The following is a 14,672-nucleotide window of genomic DNA, read 5'->3' on the forward strand; positions in this document are numbered from 1 at the left end:
CTTCTTAAAAGATCTAGAACCAATCAGGGATAAATTACAGTACAATGCAATCCGCCCAAAGAGACTTGGATGCTTATTCAAAAAGAGGATGAGGATGAATAATAAAAATACAGAGCTGAAAATTCTACTTTAAAACGTAGCTATCATCCTTTAAATAGAGAATTCAGAGAACTGGGATGTGGTTTTAAAAATCAAAAACTTAAATCTGAAACTAGGAGTATTTTATGTAGTTTGGATTGTAAAATGAAAATTACATTATTTTGTTTAGCAGGTGCATAGCAAACACCATGCACGATATTAGAGAGCTGTAGTCCCTGCTTAAAGAAATGTCTTGTACACAAATAACTATAGTGTAAGGCAGAAAATATTTGTTATAAAATGCTATTTAACACAGAGAAGGAAGAGATTTATTCCTGTTGGGGAGCATTAGAAAAGGTTTCATAAAGAAAATGGCATCTAATCCAAAGCCAAAGAGTGGGCAGAAATGTGGGGACATCATAAAACCCACAAAAGAACATTGCATGCTGCTTTTAGAGAATAACAAGTAATCCCATGTGGCTGGAGCATTGGTGAAGTGGAAATAAAGTCAGCTGATTTACAGTAGATCACGAAGACCCAGAATGTCATCAAAGGAGTTTGAAACGGAGTAATAATCAAAACTGTCTTAGAAAGATTATTCTGACACCCATGTATAAAATAGATAAAAATCATCAGATGTAGGAAGACCAGGTGGGTCTGAACTGAGAGGGCAGAATCAAAGTAGATGGCAGTTCCACGAACATAAAACAGGAAATGGAAAGTTTCATTCATTCAGTAAATGTTTGTTGAGTATTCGTTATTCTGGTGGGATAAGATGGTTCTCTTTAAATTTTTAAAACACTTTATGAGGAAGAGTTACTGTACTCAATCTGTTTGATTCCAAAGGCTGAGCTGGAACCAGTGAGTAGGAATAAGGTAGAAAGTGAAAAATCTTTCTAGTAAATAGAGGCTACTTGATAAGTAGTAAGAGCTCTGTTATAGGCAGTATTCAAGCAGAAGTTGGATGATTTCTTCCAAGAACGCTGTGACAAGGGATTCCTGCATTCAGAGGGAGGTTAGACTAACCTTTCTACTATTTTTTTCACAATCTTAAGAGTCTTTTCTTTCTGACAATCTAGCCCTATGGGTTCTATTATTAATCTCTGGTTCTTCCCAATTATTAAATAAATTGCTCAGTCTGTCTGCCATTCAGTAAAACTCACACATTTACATCTGTTATCCTTGAATTATTTTTGGTTAGGGCTCTGTCTTCTGTATTAAAAAATAAAATCTACCCAGTTAATATTACCTTTACAGCTATTTTAGAATGGTAAACCTGGTAGATGGGGCTATAAATATCAGGGGGAAAAGGGATTTTTGTGCCTAATAATATTTTGTTTGGAAAAAAAACCCTGCAAACTAGAAATGAATTATCTTGACTTCAAGATTACAATGCACTTTCTGCATTTTGCATTAATTCAAGGAGAAAAAAAAAATCTTCGGTTCATTTTGATACAGTGTCACAAAGAAGAAGAATAATTATTCTCCAAACACTGTAAAGCTTTAGATCAGCAACATTTATCTGGGCTGCATTTAAAAATAAAAGAAGAAGAAGAAAGGAAAAGGAAAACTAACCCTGTAGTGAGCCATGCTATAAGCTATAGTTAAAGCTTTGCATTTCCTGGTGTCTTTTGAAACGTAAAATTCCACAACAAATAGCTCTGTAACATCTAACCAGTATGAAGATTCAATTCAGATTTAAGCACTTTGGTTTGCTTTTGAATCTTGCTATTTTCTGCATTTGTTTTGACTGCTCTCATCATTCAAGATTGACGCTTGGATGGGTGTGTAGGAGGGAAGCAGCAGCAGCAGGCTTACAGCTTGCAGACAAAAAAAATCTGCCTTATCTGATGGCTATTATTGAAAATGCGAGGTGTAGCCTGGGCTGGGTAATGAAGGGGAGCGAGCGAGGGGGAGCAAGGAGCATGGAGCTGCATACTGATGAGTGTAGGAGTACTTGATAAAAAGAATTCCGGCTGCTGGCCGTGCATTGCTCATTGTGGAGTACTCCAACAATCACATAGAACGCAGACCAGCCTAAGCTGACAGCCTGATATGCCTTCTTCTGCTGCCTGGTTTTGGGGGCTGTATGACGTACTGGTCGGTAGTAAAGATTAATATGTAAGAAATGTGGAGCTAGGATCAAGTCATACTCTACAGCCTTCCTGGCAAACTATGTTTTACTTCTGACTTTGCTCTCTCACTGAGAACATTAATCTGTCAAGCTGGCGGGCTCCTTTGATAGCAACTTTCCCAGGAGCATGATGTGGCAATGCCACCTCTCAGCCCAGGACTACCGCTATTACCCTGTGGACGGCTACTCCCTGCTTAAACGCTTCCCTCTTCATCCTCTTACAGGACCCAGATGCCCTGTCCAAACAGTGGGACAATGGTTGGAAAGCATTGGGCTACCTCAGTACGAGAACCACCTGATGGCTAATGGATTTGACAATGTGCAGTTTATGGTAAGACTTTCTCTGTGTCCACGGAGCTGCCTTTTGTCTGTCTTTGCTTCTTATGTGTCTAACGTGGCTCAGAGGCAGCCTGATTTGCACCTTAACCGGTCAGTTTAATATGTGTAACTACATCAGAAAATCGGGTGCCCTTAGGACTGAACTTACTGTGTACATATAGACACTTGCTGGAAATGAGATCTGTATGCATCCATATACATATGTATTATATGAATGAACCGGTGAGAGCACTATTTATAGGCAGTGGAAGAAGATTAACATTTCTATTCTCCCTGTCATTCTTTGTGTGGTTTTTATAAATTTGTAATTTTAGAATACCCAATAGGATTTTTATCGCTCTTTAGCTAGTTCTAGATTCCTAAAACACATTCTTTCATTTGAGCATCAGTAGTCAGTGATTAATTAGATAATTTGTTACGTTTACAGTGTGAGGATCATTTTTTTCCTAGTAATTATTCAGTAAGCAGCTTAAATTGTGGGGACGACCTTCAGTTCATTACTAAACTGCTTCAGATGGTCAATTATGGAGAGAATTCACTTAGTTATACATGCTGATTGAAGAGCAGCAAGGTATTGTTTATTAGTTTATGTAGAAAGCAAACACATCAACTATCTGTCAACATTTAGAAAGAGAGGTTGATGGACCAAGGATATTCATGTACTTCTTAAAACTAATCTGCAAGCAATCTAAACACGGTGTGTGCAAACTTCCCACTGTGATGAATAAGTGAGGAAGGAGGATGGGGAGATGTGCAGACCGATAATACAGCTTTGTAATCATTTACATACCTCCCCCAGTGCTCATCAGTTTCCCTTGTTAAGCTACGTCACAACCCTTATTACCTTTGCTTGTTTTTAAGGTCCCGTCACATATCACCAATCCCTAGATTTAGAGAAACCTACACAACATAGGCATGTAACACACAAATGGTTTGTAGAAATAATTTATAGCAGTTCCTAAATAAAATGCTAAGTTGGACACCTGCAGCTTATTAATAGCAGAATTGATAAGATGCTGAGAGCTAGTCAGGTCTTGCTATTTCCACCCCAGATTATTTTTCTCCAAGCTTGACTTGACTATTGTAGATTCGAAGATTACTAAAATTGTTCAACTTCTGCCTCTTCTCCAAAAATGTGTATGCCGGGGAAGTTTAAAAAAAACTGCATACATGTACTAACACTTGGGCTCTAAGTGATTGTGTACATGGAGCCCTTATTTGCAAGCCTGTCCTTTTATAACAAGATATGCAGCTTCTGTTAATTTTCGTGTTTATTGAGTACTGTCACTGGGTAGATAGGCAAGGTATTGCAGGTATTGAAATAGGAAAAAAGTGAAAGTTCCTAATTGCTCTGAGAGTCTTAGGACACCGAACAGATTGAGGATGGACTTGGGACACTGAACAGATGACACTAAGAATGAGAGAAACTATCAAGCCTAATGGAAGTCTTTTCACTACTATTTATATTGACTGCACATTTTAATAATCCTTTTTCTTTCTCACTAGTTCTATCTGAAATAGGGTTTTCCTATTCCCACTACCCAAACCCTTGTCCACATTTTTTCAGGTCCCATAAAAGTTAGGTCTTTGGATCCCTGTATCATTTCACTACTCTAAAAGATTTTATTCAGCATAAATTTCCTCTGAATGTTAAACACGTATGAGCAAATGTAATCCCTTTTTGAAAGTCTTGAACTGAAAGGTTAATCAAACAGGTTTCATATAACCATTTAGAGAGAGATTGTGAAAAACATTCATGAATGAATTATGCATAAACACTATAAAATGCATCCATCGGGGGGCAAAAATCTTGGATATATATGACAAAACCAAGGTCTTAATTTTCTCCATAGTTTATTCTCTTCATTTGTTCAATTCTAATTATTGTATACAATTTTCCAGAAAATTTTAAAAAACTTAATTTAGATGGGTTAATCAAATACTGTCTTCGTAAGACAGAATTTTTTTTACAAACCTTTTGAATTATCATTTGAAAGAGTTCATTAATTATGAAAATGAAGTAAATCATAAAATGGTGTTACCAATTAGTGCTTTATGTGCTGCTATACACCATTTATTTGCTAATAGCATCATGAAAGATCAATTTCTACCTTTATAAAAATTATTTATCGACCTCCCATAATTTAATTTATTTAATTATGAACTTAGTTAAAGTACACTAATATGATTGGTGCACTTTAAGAAACAGATTTCATTAATGTGGTGAAAAATCTGTTAGACCTGCTTAATCTCCATTCGGTATCATAGTCTAGCTTTGTTTTCCTTGAAGCACATTCTGACCTGCATTTATTCATCCTGTTGCCTAAGCAACAACCACCACACTCCTATTAACTATGATGTAGTGCAGGTCTTATTAGCTTTTTAGAACAAGATAGTAGACATCAAGAGGATATAATTAATGTTTGTTGAAACACCATATCACATCCATGCATAGATATATTTTATTTAGGAAACAGTCTCGAGTTATTTTTTTCATCTAATCAATATTCCATTAATGAATATGGGTTTAAAGGGTCCATAAAAGTAACTGTCAGAGTAAAGTATTTATTGAAAGCTTAAATAAATTTTTTTTTTTTTGCTAAATCTGTTCTACATATGCTCACACATACATACAATATATGGGGGATGTATCCACATCGCTATGATTAACCTCAAAAATTACTTCCATCAATTGCTAGATATTGCTAGAAAAAAAGGAAACCCTTTTTATTTTTAAACATCTATGAATCATTGCTGCTCCTTCAGATTCTGAATGCTTATGCTTGACTTTATAGGTCTGTGATTTTTATCAATATCTTAAAATCAAAATTCCTAGCATGTTCTGTATGTATTTGGTTCTAATTTGCACACAGCTTAGATTCTTCTGTTTCCTTAAAAATATGAAAGAAGTAGATATTGGTACAAGCAAAGAATAGCTACAAAAGTATACCAGGTCACATAAGACTTTAGGAAAGTTATGTATTTGTTCAATTCAGTGGGTTGCAATCAAAAGTTCATTCAAAATAGAATCCTTTGAAGATATCTCCAGGTCCCACCCTACCTGTTCATTCTTTCTGAAGTCATGCTTCCTCACCTCATTCCTGGTTAAGCATGTCTGCCTGCTGTACTCACCAGCCTCTGGGAATGCTGCTATGGTCCTCTGACATCCGCCTATTGTGCCAAGTTTCCAACATATAGAATGTGTCCAAGTTCCAACAGTACTTTTTTTTCCACCAAGGAATTAAGGTATGAGGTGATAACTATTCAAAGTATACTTGCTTCTCTATTTCCTTAATATATTTATATCTACTGTCATCTTTCTTTTTCCAAGTCTGATGATTGATTCCTATATTTTAAGGCAGAAACTCTATCTATTCTCATCTCATGACTTCCCTAATTCTTCCTTTCTCCCTCCTCTTCCTAGAAAGCTGTTTCCTCTCTGACTCCTCTGTTTCTGTTTCCTCAAACATCAAACTCAGTTCTTGCCTTTCTTGACTCCAATCCTTAGCAGCCTCCCTTTTCTCTGAACTTATGCAGTGGTTATATTTGGTATGAAAAATTGCATTTGTCATGTCATTATGTTCTCCCTAGGATTAGAAGTTAAGTTTTTCCTTGGATATATCTTGTCTCCCCAGCTAGACTGGAAGCTCCTCAAGTGCAAGTTCTGTGTAATCAATTTTCTTGTCTTTCTCACAACTCCTAGCACAAATGCTGTGTACATAGAAATCACCCTGTAAAAACTGGAAGCAGGATGGATTGTTGTGGATGGACCTCCAATCTCACTTTTTAACCTGAAGTCTTATTTTGCTGATAGGAACAAGGAGCATTAGTATCCTTCACTCATTTGTACAACAAACCTCCTTAAACACATCGTATGTGTGAGGGGCCAGTATTAAATACTAGGGATATTAACAGTTGATGAGACACAACCCTTGCCCTCAAATAGATTACAGTATTTCCATCATCCCTGTCATAATATTTTCATGCACATGCCCACACACTCCTTCATGTGTTCACAAACACACATTGTATCACAGAGAATCGTGCCCTTTTCCTTCCATATGATCATCATCCTTCAGTATATGTACTAATGAACAATTGTTTTTCCAGCAACAAAATTATTAGGCAATGGAAAAGGTAAAATCTATCATAACATGCAGCAAGGAAGATAAAGATGCTGCTAGTGTTATAGTAGCTTTATATTCGAAAGATTATATTAAGAAATTTATATTACTTGGAGGAGGACTTCATAATAACTGGTTGTAAGTTATATTTGTAAACTCTAATCAAAAAGGGAGAAGAATGGAGTTATAGCAACTCTTTTTTTTTAACATTTCCTGAGTTTCTAGCAATTGCTATGTAGATTGATTAGGGATGCTTTGACCATTATTAAAATGTTCAAGATGCAGCCTCTACAGAGTAAGAAATAAAAGTAATATGGGGAGCCCTATGTGAACTGGCATTTTTGTACACTTGGATAGAAAACATTGATAAAGAACTTGCTGAAGGTCAAATTGAGTAGTCATATTAGACACTAAAATGAAGCCATGAAGTTCTTGGAAGCCATCCATTTGTTTAAAAGATTTTCACAAAAATGATCTTATAAGTATTTAAACTTTCTTTCCATTTCTATGGTGTATTTTACATGCTAATGGACTTCTCTTTTTCAGTTTTATGTAACTTTTCTGTAATAAGAGCACCATTTGCAGTTGGCCTCATAAAATGTGATAAAGTGACCTTTTAAGTATCTTAGTACTTAGTATCATGATCTAAGTAAAAAGTTAAACTTGTGCAGTAGAAAAATAAATTGTCCCTAAAAGGTTAAGAAGACTAATATCCCCCCATGATGATTTCTTGTTCAAATAGTGCTTAAGAAAATTTTATGAAGTTACTGAGGTTTAAAAGTACAAGGAAAAATTACCTGCCATACCCCTGTGCCTTCCTGTTTCTGAAACAGGCTAGGCACTAAGCAGAGTGGTTGGCTCATCTTCGTGCAGCTATAGGTCAGTAGTACAGTATTTTCAAATACTGGCATTTAAAATCTGTTGATATCTAAAGGTCAAAGCCAGAAGAGAGTCATTATTTATCTGGATATCAGCTTAATTACAAATATAATAGGCAACAGCCTCGCAGTGGTGTGAAAGAGAACTAAAGTAAGACTTCTCATTTCGACTGTCCTGCTTCTCCAGGATTCAGTTTACTCATCTGGAAAATCAATCTAATGAGAGCCCTAGCAGAAATGTTCTTCGGGGTTGTCATTTAATATTTCGAGCTCTTTAAAGATGCAGAGGACAATGTTGGTGCTGGCAGAGCTCTTAATTGTTCTTGTATATCCCATTAGCCTTGGAAGGATACTGATTGCTTCTGCTGCAGAAAGGCTCCTTGTCAGATGAGGGCCTGTGCACGGATGACCATCTCGGAAGAATGGCTTTCAGAGAAACATTAGCTACACTTCTAATCTTGGGACACTATGGGAAAAAGAGCCTTTTCTTCCACCTGGAAGTTACTCTGATTAAATTTTTAAACATTAAAATATGCTGCCCCATTTTCTAATAATGCAGTAATAGAACTCCCATTACTAACAGATGTGCATGTGACTTGGCCTTTAATTTAGTCATGTAGTATATTTGCATAATTTAGTCTCAAGTATTGCTTCAAAGGACCAGATAGTTGGATGTGGAATTTACCTCATGAATCAGAAACTTACCAAAACCACTGAATTACAGACTACTTTTAGGAAATCCAAACACAGACAGATCTTTCAAATAAGTGCTCAATGTCAGGGGCCTTCATTTTCTCATTTCCTGTCACCTCCATAACCCCTAAAATCTGTCCTGCCTTCCAGCTCTTCTCCTGAAACGGTTCTTTTAAATCAACAGTGACCTACTACTTGCCAAATCCCTGCCCCCTTCCCCCTTTCTTTTTCCTCACTTCATTTCTCTTTGCCCCTCTTCCTGACATCTGATGTTAACTATCCACTCCTTATGGATATTTGCTCCTCACTTGGGTTCTGTGACATTACACTGCCGTTTCCAATCACTCCTATTCCCTTAAACCTCCTCATGCCTCTAAATGTAGGTGGTCCTCTATCCTTCTCTCCCTTAGGACGATTATTGGTTCTCATAAATCCCTCTCTCTTTCTACCTTGCTTACAGTACTACCCAACTACTCAATAAACACTTCCATATGTATGTATGTATACAAAGCATTTAGCACAGGCCTGGTCAGGAATAAATGCCCAACAAATGTTAACCATTACTGCAGTCAGAGTGATCTTTCTGGAGCACACATTTGTTTTAGCACTCCTCTGTTTAAAATCCTTCAGCGGTTCTCAAGTTCCTATGGAAGATTATAGTATATTTCCACATGCCTTAATATAGCTTTCAACTTATTTTCCAGCATCATCTCTTACCATTTCCTCTCTTTGTAGTCCTTAGAGAACTCAGTATATTTGTTTCATTGCCTGGCCTTTGCACATGCTACTCTCTGCAAAGAATGGTCTTCCTTTTCCTCTAAACTTGATTGGCTCCTTCTTTATTCTTTGTCCTTAGCCTAGCTGTCACTTTTGGGAAATTTCGTCACCCTCCAAATATGGTATAGGAACACTACATCTGTAATTCCCTTTCTTAACATTCACCTTACTATTCTGTATTACCTATTTACTTGTCTGTCTTCTCCCACCATCCCTGCCAAACAAGCATCCAGAGCAGGAGTTGGCAGATTATTTCAGTAAAGGGCCAGATAGTAAATCTTTTAGGCCTTGCAGGCCTTAAGATCTCTGTTGCAACTGCTCAACTCTACTGTTGTAGCACAAAAGCAGCTCTAGATAATATGTAAATGAATTGCTGTGTTTGTGTTCCAGCAAAACTTTATTTACAAAAACAGGTCGATTTGGTCCATGAGCTGTAGTTTGCTGCCCCTGCACTTAATTTTGAAGTTCTCAAGAGTGGAGATATGCTTTGATCCTCTCTATTTCAAGGTATTACACATGGCTTACAAATACAGACACTCAATAAATGTTTGATGAAGAGAGAAAGGAAGAATGCAAATAAGGATGAAGGAAAATGAAAAATAAAGAAGGAAGATTGTGATTCAGGCAGGTAGCTACATCAAGGCTGCAGGTGACTGACTTAGTTTAATGAGAACCTCAACCAATAGTTGAGGATATTCAGAGCAAGATCCAGCAATAAGGGCTCTGAAAAGGCTAGGGAGGGTGCTTTTGCTTTAATCAAACAGGGTGGAGTAGATTTTCAGCAAAGGAATTGCATGAACATAAGAACTAGAAAAGTAGTTGCAGTGGGAGTCTGCTCTTCTTATTTGGAATTCCTTTTCTTTCCTTCTTCACCTAATTGTTCATCATGGTTCATAACTCAACTAAAGCATCACCTCCTCCAGAAAGTCTTCCCTAATACCATCCTGTCATCTGGCTCGCATAACTGCACTCCACTTCTCTGTACCCAGGGCACCCTGTCTTAGCCTTCTAGTAGTCCTTATTATATTGCATTATAATTATGTTTTCTGCACAGATGTCTACCTCCTCCCCTAGAAAGTAAGTTCCTTGAAGGCAGAGATTTGGTCTCATTTATCTTTGCATTCCTAAAACCCAGCACAGTATATAGTATATAGTGTATAGTATATAATATATAATATATAGTACATAGTATACAGTATACAGTATATAGTATACAGTACATAGCACATAGCATATAGCAGTAGCCTCCCAATAAATATTTGTTGAACTGAACTTTTAAGTTCTATGCATTTTCATATAAATTATCCAATGTAATTCTTACCATCTCTCTGTCATAAGATTTAGTGTCCCCATATTTACTAATGAATATGAACTCAGCAAGGATAAGCAAATTGCCCAGAAAAGCCAAGAATTCAAAAACAAACCTCTGTGACCTAAAAATCCTTGCTTATTCACTAAAACCACACTCTTTCACTCCTCCCTTCATTTATTCAGCAAATTCAGGCATTGAACAGGGCACTGATGCTGCCCTCAAAGCACTTCCAATTTGGTGTACTTCTTGTCTGTTGAGGAACTTCTTTATCTTACTTCTTATCCTTCCATTTTGTCCCCTACTACTTCTCAAAAGGACCCCTGTTTAACCAGACCAGAGCTTTCACTGCCAAATATATGTCTTCACTTTTGTTCACAATTTCCCTCCTACCTAAAATATCCCATCTCCTCCTGACTGCCCATTCATGGCGGGCCCAATCCTGACGGGCCTGGCCCCTCCTCCTGCTACCTCCCCCTACTCATCTGGACTCTGCCACCTCCCCAGTTTCATCTTTGGCCCCTTCTAAGCTATGCTCATGTTTCTCATTACTTAAAGTCCCACAACTGTGCCATACTTGCTCACAAATCCATGCCTTTTGCACACACTGCTTTCTCTGCCCAGAACACTCCCTTCTTGAACTCATTCTTGTCCTGGGTAACTCTTACTTAAACAGCTTGGCTCACACATCCCTTCTAGGAACTTCAGCAAATTCCTTAGCCTTGCTCCAGTATCCCTTGGCTGGATTCCCATAGCACCCAGTATACACCCCAATTGGAGCAGGCTTATCCTAGAGGACTGAATCATCCGATGCCTTGCCTGTCTCCCTCCTTGCCCTATCCAGTATTATATTCCCAGTAATTAGCACTTGCTAGGGCCTTTGTTTATTATTCTTTATATTTGTAAGCACAGTCCATCAGTCCATAATGGCCACTCAATAAATAATTGCTTAAATTGAATTAAACTAAATCTACTTGAGGTTTACATAAGATCTAAAATGTCCAAAGAATCTGGTTTTATTCTTTCATCGGTCATAAATGCTATCTTCCTGATATCCTATACCTTTGTACCCAAAAGTTATCATACATAAGGTCACACTGCTAGATATGAGAACCAGCAAGACCAGAACCAAAAACGTCCCACCTCTCTATCCACTATGCTCTTCCCATTTTACTTTGCAGCCTCTGCTGACCTCTAATAAATCACATTCATAATAAATATTCCATTGCTTGGCATCTTTGCAGTTAACTATCTGACAAAAGAGCCCTAAGATGATTAGATAAGTAACGTTTTGTAGGAAGGAGAGAAAATATATCCCATTTAATAATATAACTACTGTTTATCAAAAACTTGTTATATACTTTTTATATACATTATCTTTCATTCTCCCACAAATGTTATAAGATATGTACTATTATTCCAGTTTTTCAAATGACAGCATTTGAAAAGAGAAAAATACTTGCCCCATGCAGAGATTGGGCAGCCCAGAATAAGGAAAGCTTCCCACCATATACAGGGTTATAAAACTACAGATGAACCTGCAGGTCAAGTTTGTCCACAAACTGTGAGCCCCTCTGAGTGGGAGTCATTTTGTGCATGCAGGAGAATCTGCATCCAGCAGTAGCAGAGGTCATGGAAGACATGATTTGCCCTTCAGTATAATATTCTCTAAGGTATAATGAGTTGTTATTATGAATGGTTAAAAATTTTTACCCACAAGGAAACTCAGCTAGAGAGACAGAGAGACAACACTTACAGGTAACTGTGTTGCACCCGCCTCTCTGACTTCGTCCCAGACTATATAAGCTAGTCTGTGCATACCATGCACATCATAGACAAAGGGAATTATCCATTCTTTTAAGAGCTCATGATCTAAATAGTACTGAGAAATAAGAGCCTTATGATTCTGCTTATGCTCTATAGAGGTATATTAGGAGGAGAGAAAAATAGAATGAATAACTAGTATAGGTCTCTATCAGGTCATTTATTGCTGCCCCTTGAGTCCACAGAATTAAATTTCAGATAGTTAAATTTTTACCTTCTCTAAGACTGAGCAAAGATGATTAGGATTTACAACCAAAGCACTGTGACATATCTTGGGTTTATAAGCCAATTTCTATTTAGATGGCTGACAAGAAAAATTAGGTTTGTCCTTGTAGAGTTTTGAAAGAGATCTTGGAATGAGAGGCCTAGAACTAAAGTATCTCAAATTTACTTGAGGAATAATATTATACATTGTTTTATCAAAAAGAAATAATCTTGTAAAGAGAGAGCTGAGCATTTAACATTCATCAGACCTACATAACTGAGCCAGTTGTCTGCTAGCTCAAAACAAGGGAACAGGAATATATAGGCTGGCAGACGTCAATTCTAGAAACCCCTAACTCTTTCAAAAGGAAGCAAATAAATTATCATTTATATCGATCTGAATAATAGTAAGGTTTTTTTTCAGGCCGGGGGGAAGTGAGGAGAAGGGAATGCTACATTATCAAAAAATGCAGCCAGCTTACTCTCTGGTAATTATGATGTATTCTTACATACTCTCTTACATTTGTATTGTAATTGTTAGTTTTTAAAACTCTTATACATATATCACTTCAAAAAATCTGGGAGACAGAAGAAATAAATTCTAATTGTAGTTCTAGAACAAATGGTTTGACATTAGGTAAGCCTTCTCTGCAACCTCTGAGCAAGCTCAGATATAATCTGATTTTTTTCTCCCCCAAACCTTCCTTTGATCTAATGTCTGCCTTGTATGCTACTTTCTTACTCCTTTTCACTTCAGAGCCATGCTTCTCAAAATGCATGTCTGTACTTGCTGTCTTGCCCTTGAGGTCAGTACAGTTCATCCTCAATGCAATCAGCCTCTGTCATCAACCTAAAATTATTTATGAGTGATCACCAATGGGGTCCTAATTGCCAAATTCAATATACTCTTTCCACTCCTTAATTCTTGATGTTTGTGTGGTCTTTGATTCTGCTGACCACTGCTTTCTTTCTTGGCTCCATACCTCGGCATATTCTACTCCCGTGGCCACTCCTTCTTCTGTTTACTCTGTAGACCCCCTTTCCTTTGTCTGTCCCTAAGCTCCTTGACTCTCTTCTCTTCTCACACCACTCAGGTGACCTCACTGATACTCAACAAAGGCAAAAATTTCCTAGCTTCTATATTCTACTACCCCTGAACCTCAAGTTGGTATCTAAAGACAAGTGGAGAGATTGGTCTTTGGTGGGGACATTCCTGTTGTAACAGGATGAAGTAGGGTGGATGGGTACTAGAATGATTTATATTAAGAATGGTGAGACTATGAAAGTGTGTTTTTTCTGGTTTCTATTTTCTCATGACTTGTGAGACAAGGGTGTGGAAAATTTGAAGATAGAGGAATATTAAAGAGATGTTTCAGAAAATGGAAAAGAGAACTTACTAAGAAAATGGAGTAGGATTACTGGGCCATGTTAAGGGCTCATTTGAGATTTGTAATCCGTAAATTCAGCATGGAAAAGAAAGTATGCCCAATAAGAGTTGTAAAAAGGATTTCACTCTAAGGTGCAGAATTGCTTTCATAGCCTGGCTCCTTCCTCAACTTTGTGTGAGATTGCAGTTTTGTCATTTAACCTCCATGAGTATCTGTTTCCTGTGTGCAAATTGGAGGTAACACCACCTAGTTTGCAAGGTTGTGATGAGAATTAAATGAAGGCTGGCTGTGTGCTTTCAGTAGGCAGTATATCTTGATGGTGGTGAGAATGCCTGTTCAGTATAGCTGGCAAGCCACTTTGTAATTACTTAAAGTATAATCTTATGTAGAAATTCCTTCAAAGCTGCACTGTTCTTGCCCTTATAATACATAGGATACGGCGGGGCGGGGTGGGGGGGTGTGTTTACATGAATTATGCTAGGAACACTCAAATACCCATAGCCCTTCTATCTCAGTGACCTTATGTCAAATAACTCTAAACAATGTTGAAAAGTTGTTTTACCTTGATTCACTATTACTCACCACAGACTTTGATTAATTGCATGCACACTCGAAGAACTGAGCCATTCAGGCCTAGTGACCATGCGGTAGTGCATGCCATTAGCACAGTACTGTGTGACTTCCACAGAATTAGATGCAATTCTTACCTTCCCATAGAATATACCCAACGACACCCACCTCTTTCCAGCAATAAAAAGCTCCCTTAATGATGCTTGATCAAATTGTGATAATTTTTATGAGAATATTTTGAATTCTCAAGAGTGTAGTAGCTTTGTCTTTGAAAATAATTCACTTAAACTTGCATCCAGGCTGTAAAATATTTTAACAAATATCCTGTAGCATTTTAAAATATAAATCTACATT

At 37.3% G+C, this 14,672-nt stretch overlaps 1 protein-coding gene across 20 annotated transcripts in view; it reads left to right on the forward strand.

Moving 5' to 3' along the window:
* The window catches only part of ANKS1B (ankyrin repeat and sterile alpha motif domain containing 1B), a 1,210,519-nt gene that overhangs the window by 775,517 nt on the left and 420,330 nt on the right, over positions 1–14,672 (forward strand). For 17 of the 20 annotated variants that reach the window (XM_037845547.1, XM_037845538.1, XM_037845540.1 and 14 more), the window contains exon 15: positions 2,437–2,543. In XM_037845547.1, coding sequence (XP_037701475.1) covers positions 2,437–2,543 — 107 coding nt within the window. Of the gene's footprint in view, positions 1–2,059; positions 2,544–14,672 lie in introns of those variants that run through there. The other 3 variants (XM_037845558.1, XM_037845560.1, XM_037845559.1) reach the window with 2 other exon arrangements.

The sequence above is a fragment of the Choloepus didactylus genome, chromosome 8, assembly GCF_015220235.1.
Source record: "Choloepus didactylus isolate mChoDid1 chromosome 8, mChoDid1.pri, whole genome shotgun sequence".
Lineage (NCBI taxonomy): Eukaryota > Metazoa > Chordata > Mammalia > Pilosa > Megalonychidae > Choloepus > Choloepus didactylus.